Source organism: Etheostoma spectabile, chromosome 7 (genome assembly GCF_008692095.1).
Source record: "Etheostoma spectabile isolate EspeVRDwgs_2016 chromosome 7, UIUC_Espe_1.0, whole genome shotgun sequence".
NCBI classification, from domain to species: Eukaryota; Metazoa; Chordata; class Actinopteri; order Perciformes; family Percidae; genus Etheostoma; species Etheostoma spectabile.
Window position 1 is genome coordinate 3919782 of NC_045739.1, and position 21039 is coordinate 3940820.

Consider the following 21039-nt stretch of genomic DNA (forward strand, 5'->3'; position numbering starts at 1 on the left):
TAGCTGTTCGCGGTTTCGCGGGTAAGGTAAATATTTCTATGTTAACAGCAAGTTGAACCAATCAGAAACGTTGCTGTTACGCTTAGGATTGTGGGTAATATAGTTTTTCTACGTAAGATAGTGGATAATCGTTTTTCTTATAATGTTACAAGGTTGATATCATACAGACTTCTAGCTTCATAAGGAGCAGAAACTGGGTTTCTACCTTGGATGGTTAATACATTATGGCTGATAATCTAAATTCTTATGGAGAAAATCAATGGGATTTTTACTATATATATACACTCACCGGCCACTTTATTAGGTACCCCATGCTAGTAACGGGTTGGACCCCCTTTTGCCTTCAGAACTGCCTCAATTCTTCGTGGCATAGATTCAACAAGGTGCTGGAAGCATTCCTCAGGGAGTTTGGTCCATATTGACATGATGGCATCACACAGTTGCTGCAGATTTGTCGGCTGCACATCCATGATGCGAATCTCCCGTTCCACCACATCCCAAAGATGCTCTATTGGATTGAGATCTGGTGACTGTGGAGGCCATTTGAGTACAGCGAACTCATTGTCATGTTCAAGAAACCAGTCTGTGATGATTCCAGCTTTATGACATGGTGCATTATCCTGCTGAAAGTAGCCATCAGAAGTTGGGTACATTATGGTCATAAAGGGATGGACATGGTCAGCAACAATACTCAGGTAGGCTGTGGCGTTGCAACGATGCTCAATTGGTACCAAGGGGCCCAAAGAGTGCCAAGAAAATATTCCCCACACCATGACACCACCACCACCAGCCTGAACCGTTGATACAAGGCAGGACGGATCCATGCTTTCATGTTGTAGACGCCAAATTCTGACCCTACCATCCGACTGTCGCAGCAGAAATCGAGACTCATCAGACCAGGCAACGTTTTTCCAATCTTCTATTGTCCAATTTCGATGAGCTTGTGCAAATTGTAGTCTCAGTTTCCTGTTCTTAGCTGAAAGGAGTGGCCCCCGATGTGGTCTTCTGCTGCTGTAGCCCATCTGCCTCAAAGTTCGACGTACTGTGCGTTCAGAGATGCTCTTCTGCCCACCTTGGTTGTAACGGGTGGTTATTTGAGTCACTGTTGCCCTTCTATCAGCTCGAACCAGTCTGGCCATTCTCCTCTGACCTCCTTGCATCAACAAGGCATTTCCGCCCACAGAACTGCCGCTCACTGGATGTTTTTTCTTTTTCGGACCATTCTCTGTAAACCCTAGAGATGGTTGTGCGTGAAAATCCCAGTAGATTAGCAGTTTCTGAAATACTCAGACCAGCCCTTCTGGCACCAACAATCATGCCACGTTCAAAGTCACTCAAATCACCTTTCTTCCCCATACTGATGCTCGGTTTGAACTGCAGGAGATTCTCTTGACCATGTCTACATGCCTAAATGCACTGAGTTGCCGCCATGTGATTGGCTGCTTAGAAATTAAGTGTTAACGAGCAGTTGGACAGGTGTACCTAATAAAGTGGCCGGTGAGTGTATATATATATATATATATATAAATAATTCTGTAGTATTTTTTGTGTATATATATATATAATATATATACACAAAAAATACTACAGAATTTATAGTTTACCCACCTCTTTTTTTACCACTACACCTCTGGTTGTACTGGAATGTATTGTATTCAGAAGCATTTGTAATATTGGGCTTCTCTCAGTATAATAAACCTCTTTTAACTTATGACCTCAGCAATAAGCTGAAATAAACTGAATTTACAGATTTCCGACAATCAACAAAAACGTAACATACGAACTTCATAAAGATAGACTTTGTGGCAGAGCTGCCGTATAGAATCGTCATACAATGTACAGGTATAGCTAAAAAAGTGGCAACTGAATGTAACATGTTTCATGAGTATTGTAGAAGAAACCGGAATTTGAATAGTACCTACCTGTATGCAGTCGGGTACACCTGTGCTGTCCATACGACTGGCCACATTGACTGTGTTTCCCCAAATATCATATTGAGGCTTCCGTGCACCAATAACCCCTGCTACCACTGGTCCAATGTTCAGACCTGGGAGTTAAAGACAAAAACATTTCACCGCATCCACAGAGGTGCTACTGTTAACATGTTAGAAAGGAAAAGCTATTGTTTTCAACATGCGGCCCCTGTAACGTCTGCTTAGTTACCTATCTTCATCTGGAAGTTGTTGAAGGAATGCTCATTGATGTACTTCATCTGCTCCCTCAGTCTCATGGCGTAGTCGGCCAGTGCAATAATGTGTGAACGGCCCTCCTTGTCGTAGGTGGAGTCATTGAGACCGGAGGCCGCCATGTAGGTGGAACCAATGGTCTTGATCTTCTCTAGCTGCCTGTACTTCTCTTCACTGATGATCTGAGAACAGACAGTGATTACATTTGTGCAACTTTTAAAATGGGCTGTAAGCAAAGGTTAAAGGGACGACACACTGAGCTTTACAAACATGCCTCAACCAACTTTACCTCATCAAAGTCAGCAATGATCTCGTTGAGCAGCCGAAGACACTCCACTCCCTCATTGTTGGCCTCTAGCTCCACGTAAAATTCAGAGAAATTGCTGATGGAGGCGAACATGACCGCCACACACTCACAGGACTGGTAGTATAGCTCGTCGTTACGCCGCTCACGCGCCAAAAAGTGAGCGGCTACGTCCTTGGGCAGAATATTATGGAGGAGGCGACGATTGTAGGCTTGCAGTTCCTCCATCTCCTCCTTCTCCTCTGTGGCCTGGGAGTGAATGGTCTTTATTAGATATATTTAGCTTTTATGAATGCTGCAATATGTCTGGCAGGATCGAGGTAGAGACTAAAATGCAGATTTTCTATTATCAGACACTAATAAACTGTGAGACAACTCAATCATCTTAATCAGCTTTTGCAGAAAAGTGAAGAGATTGTTTCTAGTTCATGTGGTCAGATGACACCCTCTAGTGGCCGCTGAACATACCTGTAATTTCCACAGGAAGTCGAGGCGTGCAGTAGATTCAACCTGCTGGGCATGCAGGTACAGTGCCAGGACAAAGACTGTGAGGATCACTGGAGTCATGACCCTCAGAGACACTTTTGTCACAACAAATGGACTGCCAAGTGAAAGACACATGGGGACATTAATGGGGAAAAAAAGCTTTGAAATGATAGGAAAGGAGACAAAAACCTTTAAAAGTAACACTGAATGTGCTGTAGTCTTACCACTGGTTTGTAGTTTCATTGAAACTGAACCTAAAAATACAAACACAAAAATGCATTCTGGTCAATATAAATAAACCATAAAGTATTAATTTATTTAAAGTGTGAGTCCAAATACAAATTCAAATTCTTACCATTGAGCGCTAGTTTCATTTAAATCACTAAAAGATAGAATAATGACCATTAGAACAATAATGAAATGTACAAAACGTGGACATTTAACTAAAATTAAATTATGTATTTAAAGTCGTACCTGTTTTAATTAATTCCCCAAATGGGTACAAGACAATCGTATTATTTCAAAATGTTTGATATTCGTGCCAATCTGATACTTCAGTTTCGGTATATCAAAACAATATTTTTTGATACCTTAGTTTGGGTATTATAAGCATGCTGAAACCCTTTTGTTTCAAAATATGCCCCCTCCTCTGCATTAGCATGCACAACCTGTACCACTTACATGGCATTTGAGGTGACAAAGAGGTCTGCGTTGTCGAAAAGTGCTACTTGTGGCCACTCCACCAGCAGCAGGAAGGTGAGCTGGATGAGCAGCATGAGGGCCAACTTCCCTATGCTGCTGATCTGCAGGAACACTGAGCAAGCTAGCAGCGTCAGCAGCACACTGTAGCTGAAATACTGGAGAGCCGCGTCACAAAAAGGTATTATCAACAACAGATCTCAGAGAAAAAACACAAATGCAAATGTGACATTTTCATTTTTGAAATGGTTCGACCAGTTGCGTAGAGAACACAAACAGTGAAGTGGTGACATAACAATGAAATCACCTCAGGAAAAGGGCAGGAGGGGCCGTTGCTAGGACAGATCTCCAGACCCCCTTCAATGGACACATTCAAGGTGCGGATCAAACAGGGCGTCACCAGCGCTGCAGACGTGTTCAGCTTCTCGGCTACGCATTGTGCCAAGCTCTTGGTGTCACAGGCAAACTGCAGTGAGGCCGGGCATACACACACATGCACTGAGCATAATTTTCAACATGTATGGTTTGTGTACTGTATGCATATGCTGATTGTAATAATACCATATTAACAAAGGCAGAGATGAAGACGAGGATAATGGTAAATACTCCAACCAGGGTGCTGTTGGTGCGCGACTGGACAATCTTCTTTGAAACAGTCTGCATTGCAGCTGGAAAGAGCTTCAAGAGGAGGGGAGGGGGAAAATAAATGATTTATACATATACCATGAATGACATATTAGCAAAATATCTGTTTGTGCGTTTTGAAAGTTTACCTTAATGCATGAATATATGGCACAGATGAAAAGGATGTTGGCGAGTATGACAAAAATACTGATGTAGATTCCCAGCATGACTGGGGTGCTGCAAGGGAGAATACATAAACACAGTTATAGAGAAACATTTAAACACAGTTATAGAGAAACATTTAAACACAGTTATAGAGAAACATTTAAAGTGCTTTCACATTTGTTTGGTGTGAAAACTGTTAATCAAACCCTTTTGTGTGTGACTGTGTTAGAACTTTTTTTTTAGCATGAATTCAAAAGCTTAACTTATATTTATCCATCTGCTTATTGTGAAATGTTTGTGAAATTTGGTGAAATTGGAAAAAAGTGAAAAACAGGTACAGTATGTTGAGCTAGTGTCATAAACTGTATTTTAGCATTTCATTAATAAAACATGACACGTCCAACCAGTATCCTGCCACCTGTACTATTATGGAAGAAGATTCAGTTTTTGTGCTGTTTGTACGAGAACATACGAGGTCTTGTTGCAGTCTGGACTAATGCTTCTCATAATGCATTTTATTAGGTAACTCGTTGAAAAAATTCCCCACATGGAGTAAAGGTCACCAAAACTGTGCTACATGTGCGTCTCAATGACTTACAGCTCTTTACTTTTACGTTTACTTTTAATAACTCAGTATGAACACAAAGGCATCAATCTATATTTTTTCTATTCAGTTCGGACCAAACAAATCAAACTATTGTGAAAGCAACCCTGAAAACACACAGTACATACGGGTGGATCTACAGTATATGAATTTTGGAAGTACTCACTGTGGAAAGATAACAATCTGTATGAAGGATATGAAGCAAAATACTAGTAGAGTACATGCAACATAACCTCCAAAACGATCGTCCACTTTCTTGGAATACTGCAAGAGGAAACAGCAGAAGAAGAAAAACAGAGTCAGATATGAGCAGCAGCCAGCTCCCTCCTCCATACATGTATTATATTTAAGTTGAAGAAGCCAAGACGACAATCAGGGGTCTTAGGATGAACCTTTTTCTCCAGGCTAGATGTCTGGAAAGTGAGCAAGAACTTCTTAACATGGTCTTTTCTTAGCTGGTCAATGCTGCGAGCGTCAATGGCTCGCCCCAAAAATTCATCAACCTCGTCCTCCGGGTTCATCGTCTCCTGAACACAACGGCTGCAAAAAGATAAAGGTTCTCAATGACATCCAGTAAAGCCCCACAGCAGTCTTCTTATGTATTACGTATCAAGAGTCAGTACTCACTTGTCTTTACTGGAGGTTTCATCAATCCCCTGAAAAAAAAACAGACACAAAATATGACTCTCAGAGAAAAGCTGCTGCCTGGCTACCCACAAAGGTGTGTGTTGGTGTTGATTCTTACCATTTGTCTAAAGACTTTAGAGTCTTTGGTCCTGGAGAAGGTTCTGTCGGGGACCCAGCGTGGCATCAGCCCCTCATTAGAGTTGGCTCTCGTCCTCTGCATCTTAGCCATCACCGCCTTCTCCTCCTTCTGCTCAGAGGGAAGAACATGAAGGCTTGACCAGCTGTTCTCATACAACACAGTCAATGACAATATAAGTGACTAATTACACTAGAAGAGGTCTTTTTTTTATTCATTTATTACACCCACAAGGAAAAGTGTACAGTCAGTTCAGGATCTAGAAAGATTACTTTATTCACAAATATGTCCACTCTCATCTGTTAAGATTATGCCTCCTTCACAGCTTTTTTTGTTACAGTTATTATATACTTGTCACTGTTGACCTGCAGCTTAACACCCATACACAAATACTGTGTATGTCTATGTTAACACAACCAGCTTAAGGCTTCTAGGCTCTGCTGAGTTACTCAATGGCAATGTATCAGTTTGGCACCAGTTAGCCTTGTTAACTATGACATGCAGCTCCACAAATTATTTTGGACAAATTTGAATGGACTGAAAGCCTAAGCACAAAGAAAACTTGATTAAGGTGTGAGAACATTGAATGCAACTGAAAATGATATGTGGACAATATTATTTGTTCATTAGGTGTTGGCTGTGAAATAAGCATATTGTTATCCACCTTGAAAAGTAACATAATAACTGGATTTTATTTGCTCATGCAAAAGTGTAGAGACATTACTTTACAATTGGGGAAATCCTCTGTAACAGTGATAAATATATATATATATACACACACCCCACACACACACACACACACACACACACACACACACTGCCTTGCGAAAGTATTTGGCCCCCTTGAACTTTTCAACCTTTTGACACATTTCAGGCTTCAAACATAAAGATATAACATTTTTATTTTTCGCGAAGAATCACCAACAAGTGGGACACAATTGTGAAGTGGAACGAAATCTATTGGATATTTTAAACTTTTTTATTAAATAAAAAACTGAAAAGTGCTGCGTGCAAAATTATTGGGCCCCCTTGCGTTAATACTTTGTAGAGCCACCTTTTGCTGCGATTACAGCTGCAAGTCGCTTGGGGTATGTCTCTATCAGTTTTGCACATCGAGAGACTGAAATTCTTGCCCATTCTTCCTTGCAAAACAGCTGGAGCTCAGTGAGGTTGGATGGAGAGCGTTTGTGAACAGCAGTTTTCAGTTCTTTCCACAGATTCTCGATTGGATTCAGGTCTGGACTTTGACTTGGCCATTCTAACACCTGGATACGTTTATTTGTGAACCATTCCTTTGTAGATTTTGCTGGATGTTTGGGATCATTGTCTTGTTGGAAGATACATCTCCGTCCCAGTTTCAGGTCTTTTGCAGACTCCAACAGGTTTTCATCCAGAATGGTCTGGATTCTATTTATCACCATCAGTCATTTAGAACATTGGATCATTCAGAGATCCTCGCTGAACTTCTGGAGTGAGTTTGCTGCACTGAAAGTAAAGGGGCCGAAAAATTTTGCACGCACCACTTTTCAGTTTTTTATTTGCTAAAAAAGTTTAAAATATCCAATAGATTTCGTTCCACTTCACAATTGTGTCCCACTTGTTGGTGATTCTTCACAAAAAATAAAACTTTTATATCTTTATGTTTGAAGCCTGAAATGTGTCAAAAGGTTGAAAAGTTCAAGGGGGCCGAATACTTTCGCAAGGCACTGTACATGCATATGTCACATACTCCACAAATACAGTTCATCATAAGGATTCACAGTGCCACATAAAATTATTATTCAATAGCTAAGTATTGTGCACTATAAAGTGATTAATACTGTACTGTATAAAGGCTTTAGGCCGCTCTACACGTTATTGCAGGCCCGGTTTTGCATGCAGGCCGTCCTTGTTCCATCTCTCTTTCAGTTAAGGGGTTCTTGGTTTAAAAACATGTTGAAGACCCCTGCTCTATAGGATGTGCTAAAAGGCTAATGTTGTGCAATAATAATAATTAAAATAAGGGTAAAAAACAAGGATTAGATAAAAGGAAATAAGCATTTCAATGCTAATGATAACTTTGATATTCTTAAACTGATAAACTTTAATAAAAAATAAAACAAAAAAAAACCTTTTAAAGTTTAACAAATATAAATGTATGTAATATATGTATTTAAATGCATATTTCTCTTGAACGGCATGCTATAATAAACCTATACACTTGCGTTTTTGTGCACTGACCCGTTTCTGGCTGCAGCCAAGAACCAGGAAGGTCTCGATGCTGTTGTCCTTCAGATACGCGTTCCTCTCACCTCCAAAACCTGGTTCCACCTCATAGTCTCCATTAAGATACTGCAAGGTGGCCTTAGTGATGTGGATCCGCCTAAAAATAGACAAGACATTTTTATATAAAACCTGCATATGTGTGCGTGTCCATATTTGAGTGTGTAAATGGGCGTGTGCTTTCTTTCTTCATTGGTATATGCAGAACTGGTAAATACCAGACACACTTCTGAACATATATAGCAGCTCTGGAATTACTGGATAACATAGGTCCGAGAAATGACCTACATGAATTATAACAAAAAGTAATCAACTGTTCTTCAAAAGTTGTTTATTTACCGATGAATTAGTTACCTTGAGAAAGATTATGCAGTTTTTTAAGTGAACCTCCTTCACTTAATTGGTTATAAAGAATCTTAATGGGTTGTTTTTAATCAAAGAAAATTCTGTTGACCACTGTAAATAGTGTTGGGTTGATAGCTCTTCTACATTGGGATTTTTTTTCATAATGTGCAAACTGTACATGTGTGTGCACCTGTGTTTATTTCCCTCACCCTGCTTTGCCTCCCGCCTCCATGTGGTTGGCCAGTGTGACATCGTTTGACCACACGTCAAACTGCCACTTCCTGAGACCAAGCACACCACAATGCACACGCCCACTGTGAATCCCAACACGCATGTTTACGTTGACCCCTGTCACCTCGCGCACCAGCCTGCAGACACACAGCCCAGATGATCAGTGTCTCCGACAAGACAACATTTTGCAAAAGACAGCAAACAAACTAACTCCAAAACACACATGCAAACATATGCAAACACTATTTCTACTCACGAGATCGCCTCTATCATGTCGACGCCCATCTCCACACAGCAGTGGGCGTGGTCAGCCCGGGGTTCAGGCAGTCCAGACACACAATAGTAACAATCACCCAAAATTTTAATACGTAGACAGTGGTTCTCCTGAAAAAAGGAGAGAAAAAGGATGAAAAGAAAAAAATTAGGTTGATAAATTGAAGGATTTCGAGAAAAAAAAGAAAGAAAGAATAGTTTGACATTTTAGGAGCTGTCACAACTGTTGTTAAGAATGACTTTACAAATAAAATGTATTATTATTTATTATATTATTACTTTAAAGCCAGGATTAGCTGAGTGTAAAGACTGAAAGCGAGGGGAAACAGTTAACCTGGATCTGGTAACAAAATCTGATTATTAGCCCCTCTAAAGCTATGTCCTAGAATGTCAAACTACTCCTTTAAGAAAACACAACAGATATAGGAGAAAGGACACAGTGGATCCTTACCGATGCCAGCTTGTCAAAACGGGCAAAGAGTTCATTGAGTGTCATGACTAGCTCCTGAGCCGTGCATTGAGAGGCCAGGCTGGTGAAACCCTCGATGTCTGCAAACAGAATACTGAGGACGAGATAAAAGAGGTGGAAAGACAGAAGAAAACCCCTTTTACTCTTTGAATAAACCTATCAAGCATCCTCATTTGGGTTCAGTGATAAAACTTTAGCATTAGCTAATTATTATATTTTCATCACTTACACAGCAGCAGCAGCACTACTACAGTTCGTTGTAGTATGTTACTACTGTATGTGCTGACCTTGAGAGAGGCAGAAATGTTTGGCCTTAAAGTCTTCTGAAGATCTGTGCCAGTGTGTGTGTGTGTATGTGTGTGTGTGTGAGAGTGAGGGACAGAGGAACTGTGTGCAGTGTGTTTGCTCAGTGCTGTAATTGAATGTGCGCTGAAGCTCTCCATCTTTGGGGATTATCTTATCTTGGCTGCTGGTGATTAAGTATTCCCTCACTAGTGTTAATTAGCCTCCACTCTGCCAAATCACTCTACCCTCTTATGACTCTGGGAGAGCGCTTGTGTGTGTGTGTGTGTGTGTGTGTGGTGTGTGTGTGTGTGTGTGGTGTGTGTGTGTGTGTGTGTGTGTGTGTGTGTGTGTGTGTGTGTGTGTGTGTGTGTGTGTGAAAAAATTATGTTTTGTGTTTAATTTTATGGGCAACCCATCTTAACATGTATTATTATGTTTATATATGATATGACATATGATACATAGCATATCATATCATGTACTCTAGGGGTATCTTTCACTAATGTTAGAAGTGCAATAACAGTAAACAAGGTTGATAGAGTAAGTGGAATTTGAATTCAAGGGTAAAACATGAAATAAAGCACTGAAGCCAAGTGTCCCGGCTGACCTGACATTGTCGTGTTTCTGGATATAGATTTTATGGAACATCATGTTTTCCTTCTTGGCATTGATGTCAGCCTTCATCTCCATGGCAACGTGCCTTGGCAACACTGAAAGCAACAGACGTTCCTGAAAAAAAAAAATACACAAAAAGATTTTGCAGATTGTATCATTCACAATATAGTTGTCAGTATGTGCAACATGGACTGATTAGTATGAATTAGAATAAGGTTTAGCTTTAGGCAGAAGATAAAGGTTAAGTCTGGTGATATTCTTTATTTCTACTATTGTCAGCAAATCCCATGAAAGGATAAAAAAACAACGTGACCAATTTTCAAAGGTTTACTTTTTCTGTAGGAATGAGTGGGCTTTATAGAAACAGACGGGTGATGGGAAGTCAAAAAGTATTGAGAAAGCAAACACATATATTTGGTCATTTCATAGGATTTGTTAACAATAAAACTTTAAGAATAATTAATTCTGTGACTGAGGCTGTGGCCTCCATTTCTGAGTCCACAGTGCTTTTTGATCGTGTTATTTCTTTTTAAATTTTTAAGTATTTTGGGGTTTATTTTTGTGTCCTTATTTGACACCAAACAGTAGAGAGAGGTACAGTGTTGGAAGTGTTGGTACACAGATCCTTTACTTAAGTAAAAGTACCACTACAATAGTATGAAAATCAACTATTAGTAAGTAAAACTAAGTATGTAAGTAAAAGTCCTGCATTACAATGTTACATTTTTATATAAGTAAAAGTACAATATTTAATTATCAGCTAAATGTATGGCCCCTTTACCAGTATCATATTATACAATATTAAATTATTATTGATACATTAACATGTAAGCAGCATTTTAATATAGTAGTTCAAGGTAAATGCATCCTGTTTTATAAGTTCATCAGTTTTTTTGTATGAGACTGAAGGCAGGACACATTAGGAAACCCGTATCTCACTCAAAACAACATGAATAGTTTATTTTCCAAGTTTGTATGTGTGTGGAAGCACCAGAGACACAAAATAACACCCCCAAAGTTTTTTTTTTCATTATATGGGCACTTTAAATTTGGGAGAAAAAAGGAGCAGCACTTAGTACGTGGTGGATAATCTGACTTTTTATATCTAGAGAACATATCTACAAATACAAGACAATATTTGCTCTGGAAATAATGTTTGGAAAAGTGACTGATACTGAGACATTTACTTTTCACAACGTCAGATATTCTTTTCGAAGGGAGATAGTACTGATGTTACTGAGGCTTCTACAGAGTGTGTTGCAATATTGGTTGCTTTTAGCCCTAATGTTGTTAAACTAGCTAGTTAATTCAAGTCCTTTTATATTGTCTTTTAAAGTTGATCCAGTTCAACCTACCAGAGTTTTTGACAGCTTGTGCTCATGTTTTGCTTCCGGGAAGAAAATGCCTTATATCTTTACTACAGAAACCGACAAGTGGAGGAATCATCTGCCCAAATAGCTAAAAATATATCACTGCATGTAATGATGAAGAGCAGAAACAGACGAAAAGCTAACTGGCCGTAACTTCCGCCAAGAGCCTGACAGCAGTGTGTGAATTTGAGACTTGTGTTCAATTCAGTCCCTTTATTATTCCAGATGGGGAAACTGATGCAGTCAGGATTACACGATAAAAAACACATATAAAAATAAACAAAAGGACAACAAAACAATAACATAAAGCACAAAAAAATGTTTCCTGTACATACAATATACGTACAGAACATAATTTTACACAACACTCAATTAGCAACATCTGAATAAATTCTAATTTAAATGTGCAAATTAAGCCGGGTTATTGCACAGGCAACAAATGCTAAGTATTTGCTTTACTTGAAAACATATTTGAAAAATCTGAATTTCACATTCTGTTTTAATAGAAGTATTTCAAGTTTTATTTTTACATGTGAAAAGACTTCAAGGTTGAGATAATTTTTTCTAAAAACAAGTGTCGGAAAAGGTGTTATATTCTGGCCAATGTGGTAAATATATACATACAAACAAATGTGTATAGTATTTGTGTGCAGGCCTACCTGTTGTTGATTCTCCCTCTGCAGGTGCAGTCTGGCCTGGATGTATCCTCGGGTCTCCTGGAAGGCTTGTCTCTGGGAAACCTCAGCGGGGTAGTGGGTACAGATACCAATTATGTTAGTGCACAGGAAGATCAGGACATTAGCGCTCACCTGGAGAGATGAGAGAGGAGGGAAGAAGGACAAAGGAAATGAATGAATCATGATTTAAGCATAAAAATAAGCAGGTATAAATTAATTTCTCATTATACCAGTGTTGTTTTTACTGTTTCTGGGGAAAAAGGGTTTCATGAATCAAAAACCTTAGTCTTTACTGAGAAAGAAAGGTTCACGGGATGTACACTTTTAAATAGTGTAAAAAAGGATGTCTATTTATCTGTGGGTTTAATCTTAAATCATATTCAAATTGTCTGGTTGACTGGTTTCATTGACAGTGAGAGCAACAGTGACGCTGACAGAGACAAGACATCTCAAGTGCTCGACTTTACCAGAAGAGCTTAACATAACATAAACATAAACAAGACAGTTTTATTCCCATCTACCTCTTTCCCTTAAACATTTGTTTACTGTCTCTCTCAAGAGACTTGAGACAAAATATATACATTAAGAACCCTTCACACGGTGTGATTTCAGGCTGAGACTGAAGTTGATAATTGTGAGAGAAACGTGGTAAACTTTTTGGTCGTCAGTCCAAGTCTGGTCCTAGATCACATTGTGAGACATGTCCACCAACGACCGATTTTCTCACAAAGCGACTGCTGCTACAATCCACAACTACAAACTACAACCAATCAAAATGCAACATAAAACAACAGTTTGTGGTATTTTGGCCAAACTTTATTTATTGTTTTCACATGGATAATGTGAGCTGATGATGTGCCTCAGCTCTCTTACTATTTAATATTTGCATGGTGGTTGCTACGATTCACCACAAAGTTGTCTGACAGAACTCAATTGTTTATCGTACAGTCGGACACAGACTTCTACCACGATTTGATTAGACTAATCTCATACAGTGTGACACGTAGCAAACATACACAATCATTGTTGTTATTGCACACTCTAAAGGCCTTCAAACCACGTCAACAGGATTAGAAGACAATGTATTAACAAGATACATATTCAGCTCAGTTAATGAAATGAAAACAGAAACATGTTTGTCCAAATATTTGTGTCAAAGCTTTCTATAAATTAGTGATAGACCGACTTTATTTTCCACCCGATATATTGGGCCAATATTTGCGTTTTTACGTGTATCGGCATTGGCTGATACGTGGCTGCTGCGTTTTTTTCCCAGCATTATTTACAGACAGGCGTCCACAGGCAGCTCTGTGTTGCTAGAGACGCTGCAGTACATGTACAGACCGTGCACTCTGTGGCACTGATCTGTGTTTTTGTTTATTATCTTTAAAGAAATGGCAGAGCAGGTTCCAAAAAACAAATCCAGTGTGGCCGGGTTTACATTTTTATGATATAAATTGAGGGAGCAAAGCAGTATGGGCTCCAAATATCGGCAGCCCTTATTGGTCATCGTCTAAGGCTGATGGGAAAAAAAACAGAAAAGAATCAGTATCGGCATCTGCACTAAAAAATTAATATCGGTCAATCCCAAATGTGAAATATTATTTATTCTTTTAAACACACCAGTTTAATTTAACTTTGCCCCAAACTAATCTATCTATTTGTTAATAATATATTGAACAATAGTCAATAATTACATTGAGTTGAGTGTGCACCAGAAGGAAGCCCAAACACGAATAAGAAGCAAAGAAATGGGGTTCAGGTCTAATTTGAAACCCAGCTCCTTTATACTCTCTCTGTATTTCTCAGTATGGCTATGTTGGACTTTTGAGCCCAGAAGCTTGAGTGATGCGTTTTACGCCATCGCTGAGAAAGGGCAACCGTTAATGGTCAGTTTTGGAGACGAAGAGGACATAAAAACTACAATATAATTACCTCTTCTGAAGAGTCGATCATGATTTTTAATCCACCGTTTCCTCCTTGAGCTAATAGCAACTGGTGTGGGAGGGGTGGGGGTGGTACGCTGACCACCAAAGGCTTGCGTCATGTGGACAGTGTTGTTGTCATTACTTGGAATTCCTCATGGGGGCGACAGAAACTACGCACTATCTAGCTTTAAATGATGTCCTCAGGCCTGGACCCTTGTCAAACATAAGACATTTTGGGCAGATATGACAGTGTACTCTAAAGTTACAACAACTTCTTCGTTCATCGAGAAATGTTCAAAATGGCCGCCACACCACGCCCACACCGTTTGAAGAAAAGTTTTTCTTTTAATAACTTTTCATCTTTAACGTGTTGAGATATTACAGACCAAATTAAATGTCCATAGGGTGAAATCTCTTGGAGGAGTTCATTAAAGTATAGCACCACCTAGTACTGCTCTGGGGCTTTGTAGGGGTCGCTAGTGAGCTAATTGTGTGTGCCTATTCCCGAAACCCTTAAAATACGTACATTTTCACTAGGAGTATAGCGACCGCCAATTTTGGTGAGCTGTTGATATGTTAAGCCTCTCAAAAAGGCCATTCATTTGCCGGGAAAATGATTCCTTCAGTTTCAATAGTGCCTTTGCCACTGTCGGCGCTCGGGCCCTAATAATGAAAATAGCAATAGAGGATAAAGGTGATCCAGGGTGACATAGCTTCCAGAGTATCACAGACATAAGAATAGAAACAGACGGGTAATGGATAGACGAGTTGAGAAAGAAAGCAAACAAACAAGGCGGGGGGGGGGGGTTGAAAAATAGACCAGCAGCATAAAAGACAACAGATAAAATGATAGACTGACAGATGTTGGGAGTCAGAAGGAAAGAAGTCAAAAGAAGCACGATTAGGAAGGAAAAAGACAATGTAACGTCGACAAGAGTAAGAAGAGTATGAGTTAGTAAGATCTGGAAAGAGGGAAAGAGAGAGAGGGGGGGGGGCAGGACAGATATGGGCCATAGTGACATTAGGCAGATGGCTCAGAGCGCACAGCTCTGTTTGCATTACTCTCAATGATCAAGCAAAAACAGCCACGGGACAAAAGTGAAACCATGTGTTTGCAGGTGAATGCCTCCTGTCAGTCTATATGTGTGTGTAGTCAATACTTCACTGTGTGTTTAATTTCCAAATGCAATGAGTTGCAGCTACTGTAAGTATTTATCTGTTGAGATTCACTCAACGTGCGTATCACACTCCATGCGTCTGAGCTCACAGACTCGAACTAATTGCTTGCTTTTCTCGAGAGGGCAAGGGCTAGTGGGTTTACAGAGCACACATTAAGGTCCTGTGTTTACGCAACAGCACTCCACTTCTTTAGTAGCTCTGCTTGGCAGCGTTTACCTGCTACCTGTACACGCCGCCACGCTCCCAGTGCAGGGCCAGTGCACCGGCTCCTCTGTGCTCAACAACACACTCATTTATCTAAACTCATCACATATTACCATATCCTGCCCAGCCTCTCCTGTCCTGGTTTGGTCCAGTACCATTATAATCATACCACTAATCATTATGATCTGCATTGCTCACTTCCTGTCAGGTAGAGTTCATGACTGAGTTACCAATATGATTATAGCCTACTAAAAGGGTTATGTTCGGTTGTTGGAGACTGAAATAAACCAGGAATTGAACATCACGTCACTGGAACATTACATAGTTTGTTTGTTTTTTGCCATAAAAGCAGTCGTCACATGATATGATGGAAAGAGCCAGCCAGTTTGTGGAGAGAACTGTTGCCTAATCCCGGGATATCAAAATGGCATTATGTAAGAGCTGTTCTGATCTAGACAGGACAGGCAAAACATCAGTACACACAACATAGATTAAAGTGTATTTTTCCACAAAAAGGAAACAGCTTAGAGAGGATATGCAGGCTTAATCAATAAATGATCAACACTGCTCTATGGATCCATTGCTGAATAAATGACTGTGAATGATAATAATAATAATAATTATCATAAGAATAGTAGTAAATAATAATAAATAATAATGAGGAACAAGAGGTATGTTCATCTTGTTCATCATCTTAGTTTAGTTTGTTAGCATGCTAACACTTGGTAGTTACCACAAAACAAGTTTAGCAGATATTATTTGGTCATTGCTTGAGGAAAAGTCGGAGGAGTATCAAAGTATCCTGAGGGCGAGATGGTGGTTTGTACAAAATTTAACAGCGATCCAGTCAATATTCATACCCATGTCAACCTCATTGTGGAATTAGAAAAAAAGGCAGGGATTACCAAAGTCATTAAGAACCATCCTCTGAGGACCATTAATGTCTGTACAAGATTTCTGGGCAATCCACCCGATAGTTAAGATATTTCAGTCTGAACAGACGTAGTGGATTGCTAATGCAGTGATGATATCCTCCTGCCCATCATTGGTAATGCCTCAGCAGCAACACTACACCTTTCCTCCACATCCAAACACAACACTCATCACCGCTCTACACCTAATGAGCCTCTTTAAAGCTACCGTCTCAGAGTTGGAGGAGCAGATCAAGGATGAGAGGGGCGCTGATGGAACATTCACAAACTTTATTTATAATTTTTTTCCTCCTTTATGATGGATTTAGCACAGCAGCCATTTACTTTAGCAGGAAGCCTCTGGTCCTGACAGTTAGTCCATAAACATTGACTTTTAAGGCGAGCAGGCCCCTTTTCAGACTTGAAGAGAGAGCAAGCCGAGTGGACATGTCAAAACGGGACATTTAACAGCCTCCTACAAGATGGACACAACTGTAATGCACCTGAATTCGATTATTTAAAAGCAGCTAAAATCTATATTTGTATATCAACATTGGGTCTTATGGCTACTTGTTTGTGAAAGGGGCCACAGCAATAAACCTACAGAACTCACCAAACTCTGCAGCTTCCCTCAGCTTTACAGAGGTTTATAGTATCTTTTAGCGGATTGTTTTGGTTTTTGGCCCATATCTTCACTGTTTTAGTTTTATTCTCACTGCTCTCATAGCATCCTTTTTTTCAGCCGTAGCAACCAACTGTTTTCAGTAACGGACAAAGCTAGAGACTACCTGATGAACTCAGTGAAGCATTTAGCATCGAAAGAGCCAGACATTTTTCTCGGGAGTTAAGACAAAAAACAGAGCTAAAAAGAGTGAATATTGGACTTACATCCCAGAAACATGACTCCAAATGAATTCTAATGTTTCTCTGTCTCTGCTGGATGTGTAACTAAGTACCTGTTTGCTAACACCAAATCAACAAAGTTGATTCTATGTCAATGTTGTATTGTCAACTTTGTTTCTGCTGCCCCCAAGTGGTAAAAGAACTATTGCAGGTTAAAGGGCTAACATAAATATAGTCTACCTGTGCAATGAAGTAATTCAATTAAAGAACCCTCTCCAAAACAGACAGTAGGATGTGACTAATAATCAGCACTAACAAGCCAACCTAACTATCTTAATCAACTGGCTGAAGTTTACGGATAGTGCACAGTCCTTCTTGCAGAATGTCAGCAAAGTATCTCTTTTTATTTTTCTCAGCATGTTCACACAAAAGTAAGTGACCTGACCCCTACTTTATTCCCTCCATCCCCCCACCCAGCACTGACCACATGAAAGTGTGTGTATGTGTGTGCACACATACAAATGCACAAAATTAGCAGGTAAGAGAAGATCCTAACATTTCCCCCCAGACGCCTAGTATTACTACTGTACTGCAGACCCCTTACACATCAGTTGACAGAATCAAAAGTTCAGAGGCTTAAAAATGAAATGAAATAAAAATGCAATCAATAGGCAGTCAGTCAGTTTAGAAGTCGTTGATATGCAAAAGCAAGCTTTGCTATAATGTGTATTCAGGTATTATGTTCACTTTCCTGAATAAATATTCCAGTTAGAGAGCTCATTTTGAAGCCAGCGGTCATTATAGACCTCTTATGCGTGGAAGATGGAGATGTGATGATTTTATACAGTATATAACTCAATGTTGTTAAAGTTTCTGTCTCTCTGTCATTCTCTGTGCGTCTTTCTCAGACTCACACCCACGTAGTCTGTGAATGATCAGAGATGGCAGCACAGCTTTTCACTTAGCAACTATCAACCACATTCCACAGCCTCCCTCCAAAGACCTGCATTCACCCACCCAGGTTCAGGGAGGGTGCAGTGTGGGGACCAGCTAGGGAGGAGGAGGGGGGCGGCCTAATGACTTTGTCTTACAGGTTGTTTACGCCGACATACCACAGTCCAAACATGCTGTATTCTCAGTACGTACGGACTCTGGTTTGCTCCTTACCAATTAATTGTTTTCACAAGCAACACATAAATTATAATATTTTAAATGTCACATACACAATAAAAATGTCCAAGTTGAGAGAGCCCAAATTCAAACAAATCAATTCAGTGTTCATTGCTACCCTTGTGTAGATTACAATGACAACGATGAAAGATTTACCATCAAAACTCTTTTTGATTTAAGACAAAGGTAGACAAAACTGGCTTCTCATTTCAAACCAGTAAAGCTTGGGTAGGCAGTATCGTTTTGGCGTCATTGGGCAAAAAGAAACAATAACCTTTCATCATATTGTAATTCAAGTGGTTTGAGAGAAAACTAGACTTCTATACATCCTCTTGGCTGTTTTCAGGCCTTAGAAATATCTAGCCCATGTTGGGAGACTTTGGCCAATCACAGGTCCTGCCGTGCCTAGTTGTAGTTGCTAAGCTATGATTGGACAATTGCTGTTCTGACAATTAAATTGACTAATCCTTTCAGCACTGCTTTTACTTCAAATGGTATGGAGCCATCTTGGACTACTGGAGAAAATAATTGTCCAGACAACTGTGTGGAGAACAAGATGCTGATTTACAAGACCTTTTCCCAGAGGGAGCAATGACTGATGGGATATTGTTGTTGAAACGGGGCCAACAAGAGTGCGAGTCAGAGCTCATCGACCTTTGAGGAGCATCTGGAACTCTTTAGAACATCTGTGTAAGATCAGGCTTTGTAAAACACACTCCAGCACCCCAAACATAATGACGATGCTTCACTCATGACAAAACACAAGAGTCTCCCCGTAGGTTGCACGTTATCTTTCCTTGAGAGCATCGGTTATTTATTTCCATATTCTTTAATTTAAATTTTTTCCCCAACCTCCTCCCACTCTGACTAGTGCTCTGACTGTCACTTTGAGCCTTTGTCAAAGAGTGTGTGCGTGTGTATGTGGTGCCAGGCAGCTGCTGGGTTTGTGTAGTCAGCCTGAACCTCATGTCTACACACAGCTCGCACTGCCCTTATCTGAAATGACCAGAACCACATCAACAGATAAAGAGTCAAGCCCCGCCTGCTCACTCTGCCGGGTGGTCTATACACTGCCTATAGGTGAGCGTCGCCCAGCTGCAGCTAACAGCTACAATCAAACATGTCTTACAGTGGAAAAACCTTTAAAAAAAAAGAATCTTTTAAGCTACAGATAAAAAGATATTTTGGAGCACAATCATCTGTACAGTGTTGTCATTTCTGCAATTTGTGATGAACAGCAGGGAAGAGTTTTGTCCTTTCTCAGGAAATCATTTTCAGGACAACACCAATCTATTTAAAGCTATTCTTAGTTTCTTGAATCTGTCATCATTGAGACTGACATGAAGCAGTGTCATTTAAACAAAACTGAAACACTGTGATGTGGGAGGACACAAAGTGGAATCTTTTTTTTTTATTTAGTAGTTCTTTAGTTCTTCAATTTTCCCTTTTATTAGTTTCCATTGCAGTGAATCTTTTTATATACAAGAAAAATGTTGACTTGACCTGTAACTATCACATATATATCAATATATGTCACATGGAAAGATTGTGACAGATCCACTCCACACACCTGTGTTTTTATTTAGTTCTGGTAAGACAACAAAATAGGAAGGTTAACATGAAAACCTTTCATTACAGTGCTCAGATCTGGGTCCAAAATCCGCCCCTCATTCATGATTTTCTGTAATAAATACTCAGTAGTTCAATCTGTACGATTTGTTTGTTTTATTGATGTTTACTCTTTACTGAGCAGTAAATTGAGACTTTGCATTGTGGGATTGTTAGCGGAAAATACTTTTTTTCATTCCATCATGGGGAATTTTTAAAAAGCACTATATGGAGCAAAAAGTTATAGCCGATATAGTGCACTGTAGAGTAAATACAGAGGGATTTTAGTGACATTTCACTTATTATTGTAAATCCAGAAATAATTTATACAGAGGTTCCAGCAGTAAACAGTAATAGATCTTGATTTTTTTTTTTCTTATCAACTCATATACTGGATGCAGTTTACTGTAGATTACATAGTTGGAATCGTGCAATCTGGTAAGGAAGTAGTGTATTTTGTGTATTTAAGTATGGGATGCATAAGATAAATCACAAAAGAGCAGGAAGTGGGTAGCTGATATTATATCTATGTTCCTTTAAAACAGGAAATGGTACAAATGTTCCCTAAAGAGTAATTAATTCAGAAAGCCAGTCACAATATATTTTATTACTTAAAAAAATCCACTGATTATACTGCCATTGTAACTCCCCCTGTCATCACTTGTATTTGTCAAGAAATCAATTTTTCTATTACCATAAAAGTATTACTGATGACCCAAAGATTTCCATAAATAGTTCAATTTGTTGGCTTTTCTGCATTTTCTTCCTCTGTCTTAGACATCTTTGAGTATTGTAGAGGCTGTGAACTGAAACACAAGACCAGATTGCATAAATGATG

The 21039-nt window shown here is 39.5% G+C and overlaps 1 protein-coding gene across 3 annotated transcripts in view; it reads right to left on the minus strand.

The window, feature by feature from the left end:
• The window catches only part of adcy6a (adenylate cyclase 6a), a 39554-nt gene that overhangs the window by 4777 nt on the left and 13738 nt on the right, over positions 1-21039 (minus strand). For 2 of the 3 annotated variants that reach the window (XM_032521369.1, XM_032521367.1), the window contains exons 4-23: positions 12341-12490; positions 10304-10425; positions 9394-9505; positions 8926-9053; positions 8648-8806; positions 8052-8193; positions 5814-5942; positions 5696-5724; positions 5461-5608; positions 5235-5332; positions 4449-4536; positions 4237-4353; positions 3983-4141; positions 3658-3833; positions 3332-3358; positions 3201-3230; positions 2959-3091; positions 2476-2739; positions 2164-2368; positions 1923-2047 (exon numbers count right to left, since the gene is read on the minus strand). In XM_032521369.1, the coding sequence (XP_032377260.1) occupies positions 1923-2047; positions 2164-2368; positions 2476-2739; positions 2959-3091; positions 3201-3230; positions 3332-3358; positions 3658-3833; positions 3983-4141; positions 4237-4353; positions 4449-4536; positions 5235-5332; positions 5461-5608; positions 5696-5724; positions 5814-5942; positions 8052-8193; positions 8648-8806; positions 8926-9053; positions 9394-9505; positions 10304-10425; positions 12341-12490 (2541 nt within the window). The remainder of the gene's footprint in view (positions 1-1922; positions 2048-2163; positions 2369-2475; positions 2740-2958; positions 3092-3200; positions 3231-3331; positions 3359-3657; positions 3834-3982; positions 4142-4236; positions 4354-4448; positions 4537-5234; positions 5333-5460; positions 5609-5695; positions 5725-5813; positions 5943-8051; positions 8194-8647; positions 8807-8925; positions 9054-9393; positions 9506-10303; positions 10426-12340; positions 12491-21039) is intronic. The other variant, XM_032521370.1, reaches the window with a different exon arrangement.